At 40.0% G+C, this 22,350-nt stretch overlaps 2 protein-coding genes across 2 annotated transcripts in view; one reads left to right on the forward strand and one right to left on the reverse strand.

Annotated features, from left to right (window-relative positions):
* The first annotated feature begins 2,124 nt into the window (after nucleotides 1-2,124).
* On the forward strand, nucleotides 2,125-6,951 carry rpl3 (ribosomal protein L3). The gene is made up of 9 exons (XM_079889271.1): nucleotides 2,125-2,205; nucleotides 3,864-4,056; nucleotides 4,304-4,472; nucleotides 4,827-4,962; nucleotides 5,220-5,406; nucleotides 5,636-5,796; nucleotides 5,882-5,983; nucleotides 6,071-6,286; nucleotides 6,832-6,951. The coding sequence occupies exons 1-9, from the start codon at nucleotides 2,203-2,205 to the stop codon at nucleotides 6,874-6,876; spliced, it is 1,212 nt and encodes a 403-aa protein (XP_079745397.1). The 5' UTR covers nucleotides 2,125-2,202; the 3' UTR covers nucleotides 6,877-6,951.
* Nucleotides 6,952-20,876: 13,925 nt separating this feature from the next.
* The window catches only part of cacng2a (calcium channel, voltage-dependent, gamma subunit 2a), a 90,080-nt gene continuing 88,606 nt past the window's right edge, over nucleotides 20,877-22,350 (reverse strand). The window contains exon 4 of the mRNA XM_079864111.1: nucleotides 20,877-21,919. Coding sequence (XP_079720237.1) covers nucleotides 21,375-21,919 — 545 coding nt within the window. The 3' untranslated portion in view covers nucleotides 20,877-21,374. The remainder of the gene's footprint in view (nucleotides 21,920-22,350) is intronic.

A 22,350-nucleotide genomic window follows, 5' to 3' on the forward strand; every position in this document is an offset into this window, starting at 1 on the left:
ATTAACATTCTCCTTAATGCATGTTTAACCCTCGTGCACTCTGTGTACACCCTTTTATGGAGCGGGTCAAACTTACCCTAATTCAGGTACAAACTGTAAACTTTTAATATCAACATTTGTCAAACATTACAAACAAATTATTTCTGAAAATTTGATTTATGAAAATGTTTTTAATCATTATTATTTAAAACCGGTTTGTTTTGACAAAATGTGAAAATAAACAGTATACTGACTTTTTTTACGGTTTCCTTTTTTTTTATTATTATTATTTTTTTTACATTTTATGCTTAGAACATTAACTGAAGATTAAATTTTGCTGTATAAGGAAAATAATGTTTACTTTTCCTATAAGTTAACTTTCCCTAGTTTCCTAAGACCTATAGTTCCCTAGTTTCATTCTTTTTCTGTATCTTCAACAACATTTTCCTCAATCTCTCAAGCATCCTCTAACTCTGAAACATCTTCATCTGTATCAGTATCACACTCAAAAACCTGTGAAATTACTTATTTTACTGTCAATCTTTGGGAGCTCATTTTTCCTGCTGTCTATGTCAAAGTCTCATGCCACACTGAGCAAAAGTGTGGGAAAGCTCATTATTCACTCACAAGGGAGTGAGAAACAAAACATAACAAAAATTCTTTTGAATACAAAAAAAAAAAAAATCTTTTTTTTTTTTTTTTGGCTCTGCACAGCTGCCTTTGAAGGTTTGGTTAAAGCTAGGTATTTCAGATATACTGAATATAGAAATGAGAGCTTATTTTACTCTGTGTCTGACAAAGATTCTTGTCTGTAATTTGCAATTAATTCTGAACACCGTGATTTAGCTTTTTCAAGTGTGTTTGGTTAGGGTTAGAGCACTTTTAGATAGACTTGCACTTTAGAACTGGAGTTGAAGTGCCCTGACATACATAAAATAAATGGTTTTATTTTGTGTCGTACTATTGCTTTTGAATAGCTGCCTGTGAGGGTCAAATTGACCGACGAACATCACAAACGTAATAGTACTTTTTTTATATATGACAAAACACATCAGCATGTTGAAACTTTGCATGCATGTTCATGATGATAAATGAGAAAAAGTCACAACATATCAAGAAAAAAACAATAAAGGTTTAATATTATTTCAGGTAGCTTGAAAAAATAAATGATAGCTCATTTTTACCATCTGTGGCTGACAAAATATTTTTCTGTATTGAAATAAGTGTGGAAAAAGCTCATTTTTAGCTTCAAGGTAGTAAAAAAACCCGAAATAATTGTATTATTTTGGGTCGGTACAGTTGCATTAGAGCGTTAAACAATGTGGGACAAATTGACCCGCGAACATCACAAACGTAATAGTAATTTTGTTTGTATATGTCAAAACACAACTTTGCATGCATGTTCATGATGATAAATGAGAAAAAGTCACAAAATATCAAGAAAAAAGAGTATTTACAACAACTAGAAAATCTAAATGGGTCAAATTGACCCACAACATAACACAAGGGTTAAGCAGTAGGACCTAGATTGTACATTAGATACTCTCTATTAAGTTCACCACCTTTCAATTCAGTTTATAAGCTGTCAGATGAGACCAAACAAGACATAGTTATACATTAGAACACAGTGGTAGATAAATAGTAGTAGAAAGCACATGTGTCCTGTGAAGCAAATGGTACAGATGTGTCATTGAGGTGTAATCGACTCAATGAGTGTCCTAACAGTCCTCAACCAGCATATTGATGAAGCCCTTGCACTAAACAGGCATTAGCATACTGTGATGAAGAAGGCCATTGTGCCACGTTTAATTCACATGTAGCCTACATCTTTAAAGGGATTTCTGAAGTAGCCTTCTAGTACTAAGGCAGTAAAGAGTTCTACCCATGTTCGCTCAGCCCTACAGCAACCTATTTCCGTCTAAAAATTGTGCAAAGAAAAGAAACATTAAGTAAGATTGGTTGCATATTATAGATTTTCTTATTTGTGTTTGACATTAATCTTGGCACAGAAGGAATAAATGTGAAAATTTCACATCGTATGGACTTCACCTACACATTGAGCACAATGTGGTATTGCTCACGCCACTGAGGAGCGTAACGTACGAGACGCGTATGCCGTGACGCACACGCGTATTCCGTGACGCACACGCGTCGAACGCCCGTTTTGCTTTATAAGGAAGCACCGCCTCTCAGTCGATCTCTTTCAATCGGACCGGGGACAAAATGGTGAGTTCTTGACTCTTTTTCACAATCCAACCTGAATCAAAGGCATCCTGCTTATTTTAGACTCCTCATGTTCAATATATTGCACATAGAAGGCAAAACGACTGGTTTGCTGTGTTTATAGATTATAATTAATCTCTGCGCCTGAGTTTTTTTGCACATGTGTGTGTGATTGACCGTAGGGGAAAATGGCCGCATTCTTCTCTGCTTTGAGCTTTAACACATAAACGATTTGAATGTTTTTGGAAACACGAAGGCATTAGTTAGATATTATAATCCTTTCTGATGGTTAAATTGGCCTTTTCTGAGTTTTATTTTCATTATGGTTTATCTTTACGCTGTTCTTTGTAGGGCCTTACTGTCTCTTGAGGTGACCAAGTAAATTTTACAGCCGCAAGTTAAAGGTGCAGTCAGTAATTTTTTTACGCTGCCGTTTATGCTCCTGGAACCCAGAAATAGACTTATGTCCTCTGTAGTGGACTTTATTTCGTAGTGAATTTCTCTGACACCATACACGTCACAGTTTTAAGTCTAATAGGTCTCATGACATTCTGGTCTTTAAAAATTACTTAATGAATTTAGTGATCAAATTTAGCACTCATGGACATTTACATTTTACATTTATTCATTTAGCTGACGCTTTTATCCAAAGCGACTTACAATTGCTATATATATGTCAGAGGTCGCACGCCTCTGGAGCAACTAGGGGTTAAGTGTCTTGCTCAGGGACACATTGGTGTCTCACAGTGGATTCGAACCCGGGTCTCTCACACCAAAGGCATGTGTCTTATCCACCCTCCCACACCACCCCATGGAGAATGATAATATTTTGTATTTTATTTTGTATTAATTGTATTAATTTGTATTTAATTATATTAAATTTCTAATCAATATGATTTTGTTACAAAACGGGGCATTCATTTTGATGTCCACTGTAGAGGACGCATGATTTGCAGCATGTTCTTTAGGCAATCTGAGAGACAAGTGAATGTGGAAAGAAATATCAATATTCCTATGAAATAGTAGCTATGAAAATGTTGCCCATTATTACTATTTCTGTTACATTTTGCCCCAAGAACACAAGTAAATTAGATGCATTGTATTGTATGGGACTACCCATTTATGAACATTTTAACCACATATTGCATAAAGTAAAATGGTTTATCAATTTATTCTGTTATCTTTCATAACAGCTGATAATCATCTTTATACAAAGTTTGGTTTTAAAAAAAAAAATCATGGAACTTATTTTAAAAAAGAGTCTTGGTGACCACTACAAGAGGACATGGCATAACATTAATAAAATGGTTTAGTAGTTTTTCCACTTGTTTCTTATGCTTTCAACAATGTAATGAGAGCCTAAATTTAAAAATACTAAATTTAAAACTTTTTAATTTGCGCATCTCGTCATGCACGAGATTATGCAAGAGACTAGCCTAAGTAGTGCAGTGGAATGGGGGAAAATGCATTCTGTTTGAGCCGGGCCCCTTCAGATGTTTTTTCTGTTAGAAATTGCTCTTTATGAATTTTTTTTTTTTTAAAGTTTGTATCTAGCATAATTACGCCAGTTGTGGAATTTTACAGAATGTCAGAACACTGATTTTTCAGACTCAGAACTTAAGAATATGATGCTGAATAACTTTTTTTTTTTTCTTTCTCAGTCTCACCGTAAGTTTTCGGCCCCACGCCATGGATCTCTGGGCTTCCTGCCACGCAAGAGGTGTAAACGCCATCGTGGTAAGGTGAAGAGTTTCCCTAAAGATGATCCCAGCAAGCCTGTTCACCTGACTGCTTTCCTTGGCTACAAGGCTGGTATGACCCACATCGTCCGTGAGGTTGACAGACCTGGCTCAAGTGAGTTAACGTTTAAGTGTTCAGATTTTGTTGCATGTAGAAAAGTGCTCTACTTTGCCTGTAGTGTGCCTGCCAGTGATGAAATCCTCGACGGGCGGACATATTTGGGCTTCTAATCCCTTGCTGAATGTCGAGTACTGAGAGCAGTTGCATAATCAAGTCTTAAACCTGCATTCTTAAGTATAGCTTGATGTTTGATATCTGAAGTCTTATTGTTTGCAGCTAATTAGCTTGTCCTTGTTCTTAGAGGTCAACAAAAAGGAGGTGGTTGAGGCAGTGACCATTGTGGAGACCCCTCCCATGGTTGTAGTGGGTGTTGTTGGATACGTCATGACCCCGCGTGGCCTGCGCTCTTTCAAGACCATCTTTGCTGAGCACATCAGTGACGAGTGCAAGCGTCGCTTCTATAAGAACTGGTAAGGCTTGGTTTTGAAAACGTATGATTGATTGCATGTTTAGTCTGGAGCTAATAGATGTTGGCCAGATTAAACAGTCACGTTTTCCTGAGCCATTCTAATGTGTCGGTGTGGTGCAGCTCCGCTCAGGTGCCTTGTGCCCTGATGAGCTCCGGGCTCCTCTGGCCGGTGGAAAGGGCTCCTTAGAAACCGTGCCATGAGCCGAAATTACCTATTGCTGTCGACGCCTCCCCTTCACCATGAGGATGGGCAAAGCAGCTATGCCCAGTCTCCTTCCACTGGCCCACTAGGCTATGAAGGGGCTGTGCCAACCTTTCTTTGTGCTTTTCCCCTGCCCTCATCTACCACGTTCAGGTACAAGTCCAAGAAGAAGGCCTTCACCAAGTACTGCAAGAGGTGGCAAGATGAGGAGGGCAAGAAGCAGCTGGAGAAAGACTTCGCCTCCATGAAGAAGTACTGCCAGATCATTCGCATCATTGCCCACACACAGGTGAGCTTGGAGTAGACCATCTTTTTAACTTGGGGGTCCTGTGAAATCTCTTCCCCCACCCCTACTGAAATTGTTCAATTCAATCTTATAAAATGTAGTTACTTAATTTACAATGAAATTGAGCATTGTCAAGCTGGGGCGTACACAGAACTGTATACATTTAAAACCTGGATTAAAGTCTTGGTTGTATGATTACTTTTCTTATAATTGGATATGTTTTGTCATGAAGATTTACCAAACATTTGTTTTGTCTGTAGATGCGCCTGCTGCCCCACAGACAGAAGAAGTCCCACTTGATGGAGGTTCAACTGAATGGTGGCTCTATCGCTGATAAAGTTGACTGGGCCAGAGAGAAGCTCGAGCAGTCAGTTCCCATCTCTAATGTCTTTGCTCAGGATGAGATGATTGATGTTATCGGCGTTACCAAGGGTCATGGATGCAAGGGTATGTGGATAGCTTTTTGTTCAACATCTGTCCGTTCCCATGATTTTAATTTTGACTTGACAAGCATTGTGCTCATAATGATGAAAGACATGGATTAATCGCGTCAGGCATGGCGCCCGAAACGCATGAGGAAACTCCCATGCTGCCTTCCTTCTGACAGCACACTTGCCATATTATAAGCAAATGAGTTTCAAAGAGGCCTTTTCTGATCAAAGGTGTGTTACTGTAGGTGTGACAAGCCGTTGGCACACAAAGAAGCTGCCCCGCAAGACCCATCGTGGACTGCGTAAGGTGGCCTGTATTGGAGCCTGGCATCCTGCCCGTGTGGCTTTCTCTGTTGCTCGTGCTGGTCAGAAAGGCTACCACCACCGAACTGAGATCAACAAGAAGGTGAGGCCTCCGAAATAGACTCAAGTGTTCCTTTGGCATCACTTTTGTGCGTGTCTTCTCTTACATCCTTTTTTATTTTTATTAGATCTACAAGATTGGTGTGGGCTTTCACACCAAGGATGGAAAAGTAGTTAAGAGCAACGCCTCTACTGATTATGATCTGTCCAACAAGAGCATCAACCCCCTCGTGAGTGTCTAGATGTCTATCTGATGTGGTTTTTGGTTACTTCAGACTATGTAGTTGGTTTTTAAACTGACTCTTGTGTTTCCCTAGGGTGGATTTGTGCACTATGGTGAGGTGACCAACGACTTCCTCATGCTGAAAGGCTGTGTGATCGGAACCAAGAAGAGGGTTTTGACCCTGCGCAAATCTCTTCTGGTCCAGACCAGCCGCCGTGCTCAGGAGAAGATCGAACTCAAATTCATCGACACCACCTCCAAGTTCGGTCATGGACGTTTCCAGACCATCGAGGAGAAGAAAAACTTCATGGTGAGTGTGTGACAACTTTGACTCAATGGTTTCTCGCTGCACTCTCTCAGACTGCGGCCTAAAGATGTTGGTCAGAATTAGGCCTGGGTCTACAGGGTGTGTCAGTGCATGGTGAGACTGACCTGACTCTCATCGCCGCTCTGTGGTTGACTCGCATCATGCTTGGCTGGATCCTTTAAAAGGAGCTTTAAGTGGTAGCATTTAGACCTCTATCCCGTAGAGATCAAAATTGAATGACATTGCGTATACTTTGTTGCCTGTAACTGACCTGTAGTGACAACCTTTGCTGAATGCAATGAATCTGCTGACTCATGATCCTAGGCACATCATCAGTGCACTGTTCGTAACCTGTTTCAGCCAATCAGTCTGAGATTTGGGTTCCATTCCAGTGCAAAATTAAAACTCGGTGAGGCAGGGGAGTAGTGCCTCCTTTGTGCTTTCTCCCTGTTCACTCTCTGATGACATGACTCCAGTTGTTCTTTTAAAACATGCAGTAATTAATTTGATTTAGCTGGTAACAATTTTTTTTCTCATCTTCTCAACAGGGCCCCCTCAAGAAAGACCGTCTCGCCAAGGAGGAGATGGCATAAATGTGCTCGTCCTCTGCTCTGTCTGGTGTTGTCATGCAGTACTGCAGAGTTGTTTAATAAAAATAAACAAAACAATGTCTGTCTATTTGTTTTTAATATTAAATTATAGTCCCTCTATATAGTTTAAGATTTTACACTGAGCTGATTGTCCTAACAGGGCTCTTAACAATTGAATGTGACGCTTTTAATTTTAATATGCTGATTAAGTTTTTAAAATTTTAAACATTCTTGAGCCCAAAGAAACATTTTAAATTGGCAATACACATAATGCATGTTAAATTAATGACTTTCTAGGACTAAAAATCAAATTTTTTAAATGAGAAACCTTAAATAAATTGTAGCTGAAGATTGTGTTGCTGGTTCTTAAAGGGATAGTTCACCCAAAAATGAAAGTTCTCATGTCATTACAAACCTGTGAGACTGTTTCATCTTCGGAACACAAATGAAGGTTGTTTTGAAGAAGACTTTCCGGCTGCACAACTGACACTTTGATGCTTCAAAAAGTATTCATATGGATTATTTCTATGATCTAAGTCGATTTTCTGGAGAGACTTATGTTTTATATGATGACCATAAATAAATTAGGCTTTTATTCATGTATAAACTTTGATCAGCAACCATAAATGGAAGCTCAACTGAGCCTTCTTGACATGCAATAGTGAGAATGAACCTCATTGTTCTTGCGGAAGCTCAAATGTGCTGTATAACACGAGAATGAACCTGATTGGTTCTTGCACGTCAATTGAGCATGTTTGGCCTTTCGTTTACCAGAATTAATGTTTGTGATTAAAGGCCTAAAATAAATCTGTTCATCATATAAAGGGATTGCATCTCTTCAGAAAATGTGGGCTAAACTGCTCAATATGGATTACTTTTACGATCTCTTTAAAGTATTTCTCAGTGTCAGTTGTGTAGCTGGACAGAAATCGCTCAGATTTCATCAAAAAGATCTTAATTTGTGTCCTGAAGATGAATGATAGTCTTATGGGTTTAGAACGACATGGGAGTGAGTAAATGATGAATGAATTTTCATTTTTGGGTGAACTAAACCTTTAAGGGGAAACTTTTTTATTTTATTTTTTTGCCTAATACTTCTGTCTTGTTAAATAAGTCATTTTGAAGGCCCATTCATTGATAAACACTGGTGCTCGACACTTCTAGTTTGATCAGCTGTACGTCACAATAGGGAAGAAAAGACTAGCTTTTCCTTTTTTTCCTTTTCATGCTGACTTTAAGTCTTCTCCAAATGCTCAGACAGAATTGAAATGTAATGTTGTGTCCATTAAAACTGAAACCAAATAATAAAATTAAAAGCTGCCATAATCTTAGATCTATGGGCTCCTTTGCCAAGAAAAGTGATCTAACTTTGTTTTCTGTGAATGACCTCTGTGAAAGGTTGCTCCACGAAAGCAATGCTGCAGAGCAGAAAGTGGATCAATGGCACCCTTGTAGAACCCCCCGACTCAGCGAAAATCCTGGCCTTCAGGTGCTTGGTCAATAATGAATGCTTTATATACCTTAATTAGTGTTGTACATTCACATGGCTCCTGGAGGACAAAAGTTGATTCAGAACGAGGTTGGAAAAGTCTGCACTGAATCTTAGCTTGAGCCTTTGACAAAATACTTGTTCTATGTGCAACTTTTTACAGTCTTCCATATTTGACAAGCTTACATCTCAAAGCAGGTGTATAATAATCTGCAAAATCACTTTAATAAAGAGCTAATTGGCTCACAGACTGACGGCAGCATTGTAATGAGAGATGATAGGGCTGATGAGGGCTGTGTCAGGAATTCTACCTTCCTGAACAAACATTCATCTGTCCAACTGCAACTCCCCACAGCACTCATGCCCAGATGTCCACAGCAAAGAAACAGCTGGCTTTCCCCACTCCCTCTGGCCTCCCACCCAATCCCACCATTACATCACAGTTGGACGAGAGCTGCTGAGGACTTTCATTGCACCTCTGCCTGTTTTCCATGTGTGTAAATTTTGCTGTAGCGATCTCAAGCAACAATAGTTTAGTTACGCAAGGCCTGTAGGTTTTGTCCTTGAGAACCAAGCCTCCCTCTGTGCATCGGGGGGTGTCAAGTTAGGATTGAGGCTTTTGTTTATGACAGAGTCCAAAGGGAGCTCACCTAATTAAGACTCTTTGTCCTCACTGACTCGTTGCAAAACTGCTTCCCCCATCATTTTACAGCGTAATAAGAACCCTGGAAGCTCTTCACACACTATTTAGGCCTTTCTCTTTCCTCACATGGTAGATTTTCTGCACTCTTGGCAAGAATTGCTTCGCCCCTCACCCACAACCCTTACGGCAATATTCATAAGGATTTATAAAGGATGGCTCCGTCGTTTTGTGATGAGCTTAGACCTTGGAGTGTTGTCATCACTTTTCTGTCGCAGCTTGTCTTTTTTGTGCTTTTTCAAAGAGAAAGGCTTACTAATACTTTAACTGGCCACTTCAAGCAAGCATCAGAGAGAGATAGGGGAGATGAAAGACGGTTTTGATTATTAGACACATGAATCCTAGAATCGACCTGGGTTTCACTGGGAAAAACCAAGGGATCAAGGTTTGGCTAATTAGCATGCTAGCCTGATCACATGGCATTTGCAGCGGTGATTGGCTCAAAGGGTGCTTTTTAAATGGTAGACTGAATGGCATTCTAGCTAGGTTGTGTCCTCAGCAATGAACACTAGAACGAGATGGTCTAGTAAGTCTGCTGGCTACATGAAGGTTTCCACCCATGCGGTCACGGCACAAAAATACTATTAAAAATCAATTTGGGAAAAATACTTGGTAATAAAAATGTTTATATTATCTGGCTTTCTTTTAATGCAGGAGTTCAGTGCCGACTCGTTTCCCGCCAAATCTAGTTTGTGAATTGGAATGTGTGCAAAGGATTGTGGGTGACGCAAAAGATACAAAGCCTTCCAAAGATCCTTCAAATGGACCTTATTCACAGTAGCGCCATCTTTGATTTTTAATGGGAATGAAAGCGAGGCGGTAAGGGACAGACATGCATCTCTTCAATGGGCTGTACTGTTATTTAATGTGTTTTTGGATCGTTCTGTTCATGAAATACTGGAAAAATATATTTCCAAGAAATTTCAATTGACAAAAAACTCCCGCCAATATAAGCTGTGGAAAATTGTAAGTAATCTAGGAGCTTTATACAGCTTTTTACAGCGGATGCCATTGGAAACACGGCAAGTCTATCCCTCACAGCCTCGCTTTCATACCTGTCATGGCGCTGCTCTGAATAAGGTCTATTGAGATGGCTTTCGTCAGAGCTTGATGATGTGGCAACCGTGGTATACAGCCTTGGACTGCAGTTATACAGATTTTGAAGATAGACGTTTTTTATGCAGGTGTCACATTAAATCAGATCCTCCCTCAAAATCAGGGTTTCCATTAGGACCTCAAGCGATCCCATTGCCTTAAAGAACTTTTAATGAGTTTAAAATTTTAGCACCTGATTACAGTTCCTACAACATTTGTCATGTTAACTACATTATAATGACTATTAATATTAATTTAAGCTAGCTTTCTTACTAGCTGTTTACTCTACTGACAGCTTAGCTAAAACACTATACATTTCCACATATTTACAACAATCTTTAATGCAATTACTTATATATTTCAGTTATTAAAAGAAAGATGTTCAATTATTTGTTTTGTTATTCATTTATTACCAGTTAGTCAATTCAAAGAATGTACATTATATCCATTTTGTTTTATTATAAACTATATAGAAAGAAATGTATACATAATTTAAATTAATGTCGTTACTTAGTATAATAGCTATCAACTAATAATTGAGGGAGGACCAGATGTTTCTGTTATTATACAGACCTCCTTGTGAGGTATAATAATGGAGTGTGTTGTAAAAGAGGGAAGAGCAGGGATGAAAGGGCCGGAGCAGTATGTCATTGTGGCCGAGGGGCGAGTGTGTGTTGGTCTCCTCTCTGCACAGTGCTCTTACGTAAGGAGCTCTAGCAGGGCAAACAGCTATTCCCCTCACTGTCCTATCTTCTGCTCTCCACCCCTCCTCCTCTTCCCCTCTCATGTCATAACTATACCCTTCATTATTGTTTATGGTCTCTAAAAGTGTTGTTTAATATATTCAATAATATCATTGTTTATAGTGTATGTTTCATGCAGAAAATATATGTTATATATTGGTATGTTTTTGCAGATTGAAAATGTGAATGTATAAATGTTTATAAATATTTGTCCTTGGTTATTTTGCCTTGCATTTCAGGAAGATACAATGCCCAAATACACTTCCAACATAGCACCACTAGTGTCATAACGCACACAGATCAGATGTCTTCTAAAGGACAAGAGCATCTATACAATATAAAGAAAACATGCTCTGGAAGAATTGAGAAATCTTTTTTATGTCGTCTCAGAATATAACTCGATGGTAATAAAAGCATAGCTAGTTAAGGAGGGTCATATTCTGTCTTGACGTTGTTTTGTTTTTTAGGTTATTATTGTTTGTAGTTTATTATCTGGTTGTATTTAAGCTCCTATTTGCTGTCAGTGTCTGGTCACAGTATGAGTAGAGCATATCTTTAACCATCTTTTTGTGTGTGTGTGTGTGTGTGTGTGTGTGTGTGTGTGTGGTCATATGTTGCCATAAATTGAATTCCAAATATAATACACATTTGTTTTATCTTGGGAAGAGAAGGAGGTAAAGACAGTGGACAGTCCTTGGCTAGAGTCTGCCTAACTGCAGCCCCGATGCACAAGTGCTGCACTGTGGAATCAGTATTCTGAGCTGGTTCCTATGGACACAGCATTCTTAAAGCCAGCAACAAACAGCATCACCAGACTCCTGAGCAGAAGACAGGCCCAGCACACGCTTTCTCAGCTAACCGCTAGAGGGCGAGTGGCGCACTACAACTGCACGACATCCCACCTTGTATGTACATGTGAAGAGAGACAAAGGACAGGGTTGATCATCGTCGCGCTGAGCAATGGGTGATATAGCTACTAATTAGCCACGGTCTGTTCATTGTGTGAGTGAGAGAGCTGAATTTGTTGGTGCTGTGCCATAATTTACATTCTTTACATTCTCAAATTATATTTTATCACGTGAGCAGTATTATTACTTCATTCAACCAAGTTCTCGTTTGCAGAGTCCCTTTATGGCAGGGCTGGGCAACTTCGGTCCTGGAGGGCCAATGTCCTACAGAGTTTAGCTCCAACCCTAATCAAACACACCTGAACAAGCTAATCAAGGTCCTCAGGATTACTAGAAAGTTACAGGCAGGTGATTTTTTCAGGGTTGGAGCTAAACTCTGTAGGACAGTGGCCCTCCAGGACCGAAGTTGCCCATCCCTGCTTTACGGGGTCAGCCCTACGTTCCCACGGCCCTATGTTCCCACATTTCTAAGAATTTTTTTTTTGTTACGATTTGTCTAAACCCCAGTTATGGGTAGGTTTAGGGGTGGGGTCAGGGGTAGGCCATTTGTGGGAACATTGTCTGAATCCCAGTTACGGGTAGGTTTAGGGGTGGGGTCAGGGGTAGGCCATTTGTGGGAACATAGGGCTGTGGGAACATAGGGCTGCTCCCTGCTTTACGGTTTTCATCTGAATGGTTTGCATCTCTACCTGTGGGTGCATATAGTGTTGCCATAGAAACGCATAATTCCCAGTACGAAGACATGAACAGGTGTGTACAATTTGAAGTCATGAAGTGGTCGCTGCGAAGACCGATCGGTATATGACATCAAAGTAATGACATCAAAGACATTGAGCGATTCGAAAGCGGAGCCCGCTCTCTAATAGCTCTCGCGGTACTTTGATGTCATACACCGACTGGTCTTCGCAGCTCTGCTTCAAGTCGAACACACCAAACAGCTCAAAATTGAACTTCACCCGTTGTCATTTTGAGACTAATTACGACATGGCGTGATGCAGCATTGAATGCAACAAGCTTGTTCAAAAGTGTGAAGGACATTTCCGATAACACGTGAAGGCAGCATTATTCTAGCTATGGAATGCCGATAACCAGGATAAAACAAAAAAAATCAGAAATTGCTTTTGTTTTTATGAAAAAGGCGGAAAAACTATTTCTTTACTATTTAAGACATCATAGGCCTATCATAATTTTTTTAACATAAGTTATATATTAATATATCACACACACACACACACACACACACACACACACACACACACACACACCATTCAAAAGTTTGGGGTTGTTAGGATTTTTTTAATGTTTTTAAAAGAAGTATCTTATGCTCTCCAGGGCTGCATTTGTAGGATCAAAACTACATTAAAAAAATAAATATTGTGAAATATTGGGGCCATCCCCAAACTGTTCCCACAAAGTTGGGAGCATGAAATTGTCCAAAATGTCTTGGTATGCTGAAGCATTAAGAGTTCCTTTCACTGGAAGAAGGGGCCAAGGCAAGCCCAACCCCTGAAAAACAACCCCACACCATAATCCCCCCTACATCAAACTTGACACAATGCAGTCAGGGCAAGTACCGTTCTCCTGGAAACCGCCAAACCCAGACTCGTCCATTGGATTGCCAGACAGAGAAGCGTGATTCGTCACTCCAGAGAACACATCTCCACTGCTCTAGAGCCCAGTGACGGCGTGCTTAGTTTACACCACTGCATCCAATGCTTTGCATTGCACTTGGTGATGTAAGGCTTGGATGCAGCTGCTCGGCCATGGAAACTGGGCTGAATGATTAATCGCACTTTACATGTAATCGCACTTAAATAGAGATGACTTACTGCGATTATTTTTTATGCGCAGCTTGTCATTGATGTACGGCTCTGTAAACGCTGCTCCATCTGAAAGCACTGTGAGTTTGAGTCACTTATAACATGCATTTGAAAAAAACAACACGCGTCAAACATCTTTCCAAAACATGAGAAGCATTTATGAACCTCTTGTCCAACAGAAAACATAACATGCATTTACTCCAAACTCACTTCATAACGACAGTTGAGCATCCTTCTGTGAGATGATGTGCCTTCTTACACAGAATAAGGCAGTCGTGTATTTATAAGTCATGTTTAATCAAAGCGTTTCAATCTTCTGTTTATTCTGCTACAGCGATAGGGATTTCCTGGAATGATGTGCATTATTGTACTTCTGTGGCGGGGCATATTTATCGTGTTTGTATGAGGGCGCCCTCTGGCGTACAAATGGGGCAGTATTTACTACCAACCAGCCGCACTCCACTGTCAAGCTGCGCATAAAATAATCGCAGCCTTTGCCAAATCGCGTGCGGTTTTATTGCGATTAATCGTTCAGCCCTAATGGAAACCCATTCCATGAAGCTCTCTACGCACTTTTCTTGAACTAGTCTGGAGGCCACACGAAGTTTGGAGGTCTGTAGCTATTGACTCTGCAGAAAGTTAGCGACTTCTGCGCACTGTGCGCCTCAGCATGCAGCCCGCTCTGTAATTTTACGCGGCCTACCACTTCGTGGCTGAGTTGCTGTTGTTCCAAATTGCTTCCACTTCGTTATAATACCACTAACAGTTGACCGTGGAATATTTAGTAGTGAGGAAATTTCACGAATGGACTTATTGCACAGGTGGCAACCTATCACGGTACCATGCTTGAATTCACTGAGCTCCTGAGAGCGACCCATTCTTTCACAAATGTTTGTAGAAGCAGTCTTCATGCCTAGGTGCTTGATTTTATACAACTGTGGCCATGGAAGTGATTGGAACACCCGAATTCAATGATTTGGAGGGGTGTCCCATACTTTTGGCAATATATATATATATTTATATATATGTAGCCTATCTATGTACATGTGTGTGTGTGTGTGTGTGTGTGTGTGTGTTAACACACTACCTTTAAAGAAAGTTTCCATTTCAAATCAAGGCAGCATACCACTCTTTTTCCGTGTTTTTCCAAGTTATCATTTCAATAATCTTCGAGTCTCCTAAACTTTGCCTGACCTGGGTGAACTCAGCTGAGCTCAGAATCAGATGCCAGCTGCTTTATGAGCATCACAAGCTCGAGACCCCCCAACAGATACAGCACAGCTCTGTGGCGCATCTCAATCCCGACTGTCTGAATGGATGGCAGAGACATGCTGAATTTTAGGCTTGCTGGACAGTTGGCTTTGTAGTCTGGGCTTATATAAGTGTGGTCAGGGGCTAGAGACACAAAGGCAGCAGCTGTGGGATTGTGCCTTTAGTATTCCCAGCCAGAAGGGGACAGCATGTTCCTCGGGTCTCGGAGAAACCAACCACACACACAGTCTCTCTCTCTTGTGCTCACTCTCCACTCTGATCACACAGCACTGCAGAGAGACATACAAGGCACGTTTGATCACCACAACAGGAGAGAGAGAGGGAGAAGGAGAGGGAGGGAGAAAAACAGATATGCGTGGATAGACATCCAGCAACAGTGACGGGAAATAAGAATGAAGAGAGTGAAAAGGTGTCAAAAGGAGAGGTAGGAGGATAGAGAAGGCTGGAGATGGGCAGACAGACACTGACAGGTACACAGCAAGAGGCTAATACCTAACATCATGTCTCACAGCATGATGCAGATATTGACACTCGGGTAAGAGAAAGAGAGAGACGGATCCAAAAGAGAGATCCCATGCAAAGAGAATATAAAAATCATTTAGACTGATAATGATTTTGTTGCTGGAGGTTACCAGGTCGCTGGATTGTTGTTTCTTGCTGGAGGTCTGCATATGGCCAACTGGGCTGCATGACATTACTGCTTAATATTAACATTTTGCAGAGGAAATAAACATATAAATTGCAGCAGTGAATAATGCATTGTATCTTGAACTAGTTGAACGATTATCACAAACAATTTCACAAACTCTGACATGATTTTGCATGCATCATTCATTTTCTATACGTGGACAGAGACAAATCATATACATATTTCATTTAAAGGGAATTCCATTTCCAAAAATGGAAATTCTGGCATGATTTACTCAACCTCATGTCGTTCCAAACTTGTATGATTTACTTCCTTCTGTGGAATGTAAAAGAAGAAATTTTAAAGAATGGAAGTTAGACACACACTTTAGATGTGGAATATCTCTCCTTAATACTCTAATTCAGAGCTGGCAGTTTGTGCCTCCCGGCCACAGAAGGGAATCATTGGACAGGGAAATGTAGGTCTCACTTTATGCCTTCAGCCATGACACCAATGTCCACACACACACACACACACACACACACACACAAACACACACACACACACACACACACACACACACACACACACACACACACACACACACACACACACACACACACACACACACACACACACACACACACACACACACACACACACACACACACACACGGTGCCCACTAGACAAGAAACACTAGACACAACACAAGAAATCACTGCAAACCCTGCACACTCAAATCAGTGCAAATCAGCGCCTGCTGTGCATTGTTACTTTGAGTAAATCAGAATAGTTTCAATATTTGTTTACTTATTTGAATTGCATATGTGCAATCCCAAAGGGAATAAAAATCAAAGAAAAGTTGCAGTATTTTTTTTTCCTTTTTACAAAAAAGTTTTACACATAAAAAAATTAATAGTATTTAAAAAAAAAAAAATCCAGACAAGGCCAAAGCATACAAAAATGACAGAGATAATTTTGCTGCATTCTCATTACAATTGAATCGTGTTTCTATTCGTATTTGTATTAATGAATTTAAAGAGAAAAATCTGAGACAAAATTGACACACTTTAGGATTTACATGAACTTTGTTTGTTTAGTGTGACTAAAACACCACTCGCATGAACTGTAATAGATATTAACACAGTGGTTTTCAACCTTTTCAAAAGTCAGAATAGTAAGATATAAATACAATTACGAGGTTTAAAGTCAGAATGGTGAGATACAAACTCACAATTTGCGAGTTATAAAGTCAGAATTCTGAAATATATACTCACAATTGTGAGATTTTAAATAAGAATAGTAAGATCTAAACTCACATTTGTGAGGTTTAAAGTCAGTATAAGATATAAACTCAATTGCGAGTTATAAAGTCAGAATAGTGAGATATAAACTCACAATTGCAAGTTATAATCGCATCCAATATTGTTTTTATTGTACAATATTGGATGACCCCATGACTTTTCCATTTTTTGGGATTAAGAATGAGGACTGAAAAAAATGTACTCATAATTTCTACCCAATATTTTTTTTAGAGCTTGGCATAATTAGAAAAATGTAAATTCACTATATATATTAAATATCAATGTTATCTACACATATTTAAAATATCTATAATAAAAATTTCTTGATTTTTTGTTGTTTTGACTTATTTTATTACCTGTTTTTACTTCATTTTAAGTCATCCCGCTGCCCCCTTGGAAGTTTACTGATGGCCCCTAGTGGACCCCGGCCCCTGGTTGAGAACCACTGTACTACAGTTTTTCTGAATTGCTAAAACACTAAACCCCATTCTCTGAACCAAATTTTCAATATAGCCTAAACCAATTTGCCGAATAAATCACTCTTTCTGTAAAACATTAAACAAGTTCAGGTAGTTAAAACACTGTTTGCAAATCTCATACACTCTTTTTTCAAAACTCTAAACACATTCTCACTCACTAAAACACATTTCGCACTGTGATGCACTTATGTTTTAAAAATGCTAAACACAGGCAGGCAAAAGTTAAACATAACTACAACACTGTTGTCATCGTTTACACACAACGATTCAAAATTTTTTCACACTTATTTCTAATGATGTGATCAAACCAACTGTACAAATCAGTTCAGAGTCCCAAAATTGACTCAAAATGTTGCTCTGAATGTTGATACCATGGTAACAATATATGAGAGAGATGAGGAAGAGTATGTGTGTAAGAGGTAATGAACAAGGAGGAAGAGGAGGAGGACGAGAAAGAGCAGGTGTGGAGAATGTTGTCAAGGCTGGATCTGCTTTAGGGTTTTTCCCTTTGCCTGCAGAGATGACATTGTCTGTGATGTGGACAAAGTCCTCTGGCCGGACCAAACATGAAGACATGATGCTGAAGCATAATCAATCTCTCATTGACCTTGATTCTGCAGTTGCACAAATCTTCTGAGTGACTATAACATGCTTTTCATTTAGAGTTTTTTACTGTAACCTTTTTGGCTTTTGCAGTTGGGTCACTGTATGCAAGAGCTGAATATACAGACATTCGATGGGCCTACTATACAATATCCATTACTACACTTGCAGTGCATACAGTATACCATTTATTCACCTTACTACTGTACGTTGTCATTACTATACTTTTTTATGTAATTGGAAAATTAATTTACTTCCTGTAATGGCATGCTTTGGATTCTGTGTTCTCCATTTTTTTTTTTTTTTTTTTTTGTAGTGTCTAACAAATGATCTGTAGTGTTTTATGATTTTGGCTCGCTGTGTGTATGATCTGAAAGCATTGTTTGATTTTGAGCACAGATAAAATGGTTTTGAGGCAATTGTTTGATTTTGCCAGAAGAGTCAGAGGTTCTCTCAATGTGGTTTGAAAATGTGGCTTTGTGTTTAAGGTTTTGAGAAAGTGAGTGATGGTTTCAAGAAATGTGTTTTAGCAATTCAGAAAAACTGTAACGGATAAATTTGCAAGATAAAACATAATTTGCAAGATAAACACAAATTAGTAAAGCACAGAAAAATCTAACATGCTGCTTCAGTTTGTACTGCCATGCCACAGTCAGAGAGACAGCAGCTCATTTAGAGGAAACTAAAGAGTGAGCGTGTTCATTCATCAGCCGGTAATCTTGATCTCCCGAACGAAGAGGCTATTACCTGATGATTGATTTGTCTGTTTAAATCTGTTGATTTTTTTTCCTTTTTCCACAATATCGTAATGAGGAGAGAGGAAGGTGGGGGATAGAATTTGATTTGCCGGATGAGAAGAATGGGAAAGTTGATGCGAGAGACGTCGGAATGTGATGAAGGAGAAAAAGGACAGAGCGAGTGATGAATGTGTAATGGAGAGGAGGATAGATGGAAAAGAGAGCGAGAGGAAAAGAAAGGAGCAAAAACGATAGATGGGGGAGGGGGTGTAGTATGCAAGTAGATGATTCACAGAGCGAGGGAAAAATGAGGGATTGTGCAGGGGAGGCAAATTAAGGACAAGCATGTTGGCCCAACAAGATGGATGAGGGAATACACGGAGTGGGAGAATGAGGGAAGCATTTTAATTCAGAGAAGAAGTGAAAAAAAGGCATAAAACACTGCTTGTGTGTGGTTGTAATTTCACACTCTCTCTGCCTCTTCAGTCGAGGGAAGATTCACAAAATGGCTGTCGCTTATGATGCGAGTTAGATTTCGGCATATATTAAGAAGGCATGAATCCAATATGTATATTCATTCCTCACAGGAAAGCTTGTTGTCTAGATTGACATATCCTCTTATTGAGCATGAATTCATGCTTATATGAACTAATTCTCAAAGTAAAACTCAAGCCCTTTGCTGCTCTCTGAGGCGATTCTGTCCTACGCATGAATCCGGACCTGTTACACGCAAGTCTTGTGAAGTGATGCTTTTAGCATGCTGGTTGTAGGAGAACGCTTGAATAGGTCACGTTATATTACAAACCTGTGTTGTTTCTCGGGAACATGGCACATCTTCTCGTCGGTGTTTTTTTCCCTCCATTTTTCCGGGTTCGCTCCATCAAAGCAAAACATACTGAATCATTCACACTCATTATTAGCGCAGCAGATACATTACATATTTAAGAGACCGTTTCCCACTTATAGATGAGCCTGGAACAGATGAGTAATTACGTGGCCTGTTACTTCACTTCCCTACTGTTACTTACTCACGACTGACTCATTTGGAAAGCCTCATGCTCGCTCACAACACGGCCTGCTTTCCCGCTGAATAGTGCTCGAGACTTCGTCAGGTGCGTGAGGGTTCGCAAACACAGAGAAAGAGCGAGTTTGTTCCCCCTTGGGTTTGTCTGTTTATTCATCAGGACTTGATGCATCCAAGTTTAGGATCATTCTGTTTTGGCACCTTTAGATTTCATTTCAAATAAAACGACACGTTTAAAATGAATCCAAAGAAATACGAAATGACTAAGGCGTGTGTTTCTGAGAAAAAAAGAATGAGTAAAAGAAATACATGTGGATACAAAGAAACAACAAAGCATTAAAAAAGCAGTTTTGTCGTAATTTGTTTGTTTGGCTTATCGCCAAATGTATGTTATTATAATGATGAATAATAATTAATAATAAAAACCAAAACATAAAGAGTACACAAAACATTAATATTTAACATTTTTAACATTGCTTTTCCCTTTATAATTATCATTATCCTTTAAAACTTAAGTTTCAAGAGCAGGTTTGCTGTAAATTTATAGCATGCATTTAATCTTTGTATTCGTGAGTCACTTAGCTTCGTTTCTCGTAATATTTCGTACTTTATTTGTCGCTTGCGTTCTTGCAAGTATTTATTTAGAGTTCAGCATCCTCTTCTTTTCCTCCCCCCCTCCTCCTTCCTTTTTTTTCGTCTTGGCAGTCGTTTCTGGAGTCTTTCAGCGAACTCCGACCCCTTTTTTGTCGCTCGTGTCAGCGAAGGGCGTTGCGTTTGGTTTTCTGTCGTTCGCTCCCATGACGACCGAATGCGATAGTAGAGAAAAAAAGGAAGCAAAAAGGGACTGAGAAAAAGATGAGAAGGTTCTTTTAAAAGAATAGAATTTTGTCTAAGGTTGAACGTCTTTGTCAGTCTCGTGTTACAGCAGCTTTGCAGTGAAGATTCTCTGTGCATCGTCCATTCGTCCAGCCACAGTCGCAGCTTAGGGACACAGAGTCTCTTTTCCAACAGATCATTACCCAGCAAACAGGTTTAACTTTTTTTTTTGCCTCTGAAAAGTCTTGATTATTATGTTAATTTATTTATAAAATTAATAGCCTACATACATATACATATGTATATATGTATATATATATATATATATATATATATATATATATATATATATATATATATATATATATATATATATTGTACCTTTTGAAAGAGATTGCAGACCAGGCTATTTCTTACTGAATACCCTACTGCTGTGGTTCACAGTTTTTTTTTTTTTTTATGCAAATAACAAATTAAAAATATAAATAAATATGATGAATATAGTGGAGAGGGGAAGAAGACTTATGAGGGAGCAGTAGCTTGCTGATCCATGGCATGTAGACCGACGACGGGTGGTGAAATGAAAAACATGTCAAATCAATGCCACAAGCTACAGCTCCCGTGTCACGGCATGAAAGAACCCTTCTGCAAATCTCTTATCGCCTCTCTCCATTTCAAACCAGCCTCATTTTGTCAATGGCAAATGGCAAAATCATGCATACATGTGTAATCTTTGATCGAAACGTAAAAATCCTCCCGGTTCCTCCGAATCGTGAAAACGCATGGTACATGAAGTTTGATCTGTAATATTCCGGGCCTCCACTCCCTCTGCCCTGCTCCCGTCTCCCTCGCCCTGCTATCTGTACGGGGGGAGGTTGTGCCTCATACAGGGGTGGTGCGTCGGTTGGCTGTGTTAGTGTGGGATGAGTCTTTCAGGTCCTTCTGGATGCAGTTGTGGACCTGCAGGAAGTTGTGGTCCCTCTCCGAATTGTAGGTGGCAGTGGGGGTGCCGTGGCCACCCTTTAGGGTGTCGCCCCCACGGGTGAGTGTGTACATGGAGATCTCGGTGGAGGGCAGAGCCCCGAAACCCTTCAAGCCCACCGGCGAGGTGTCGCGGGAGTGCGAGGGGTCCGTGGAGCGGGACGAGGAGCGGGAGCGGCGCCGGTAGCGGTACCGGTAGCTGGGGATGCGCGTGATAGCCGAGCCCTGCAGGTAATCTGCAGCCCGCGCACCCGCCCGCAGCTCCCGGTGCCGGTCGATGAACATGTGCACGGCCAGCACGCCCACCATTTCAGCCATGATAAAGGACAGAGCACCAAAGTAGAAACTCCAGCCGTACGAGTAGCTGTTCTTTTTGGAGTCGCTCTTTGAGGGATCCCCCGCATTGGCTGATATGTACACGATCATGCCAATGATGTTACTGAGGCCTGTGGGGAAGAAAGCAGAGATGTTAACCCCCTAGCTATGGCTAAAATACTTATTCACAATCTAGCACGTCTTCAAGTGACTTTTATAAAAAAAATAAAAATAAAATAAAAAGTGCCTTCCCTGCAATAGAATATAAAGCCATTGACATGTAAACTAAGGTTAATAGGCCTCTAACACTGTGTCCTAACTACACGCGACGCGCGATAAAAGGTATTTTCCATGTTAACCAGAGTTTTTGTCCTAACCAGCCGCGACGGCGACACGCGACGATTCTATTTTAGAAACAGTTTCTATTTTTCTGCAACGTCGCGCCGGTACAACAAACACAAAGTGTGGCAATGATAATCTCAGGTTACTGTTTATTTGCTTTATTTAATGTTTAAAGCATGCAATGTGACTTTGAATATCATTTAGTGCTCCCAGCTTTGTT

This window comes from Squalius cephalus, assembly GCF_949319135.1.
Source record: "Squalius cephalus genome assembly, chromosome: 1".
NCBI classification, from domain to species: domain Eukaryota; kingdom Metazoa; phylum Chordata; class Actinopteri; order Cypriniformes; family Leuciscidae; genus Squalius; species Squalius cephalus.

Excerpts from the sequence above, each read along its gene's own strand:
- rpl3 (XM_079889271.1), top strand. Across the intron at positions 5,984-6,070 it reads ACAAGAGCATCAACCCCCTC|GGTGGATTTGTGCACTATGG; the intron begins GTGAGTGTCTAG and ends GTGTTTCCCTAG. Across the intron at positions 6,287-6,831 it reads AGGAGAAGAAAAACTTCATG|GGCCCCCTCAAGAAAGACCG; the intron begins GTGAGTGTGTGA and ends TCTTCTCAACAG.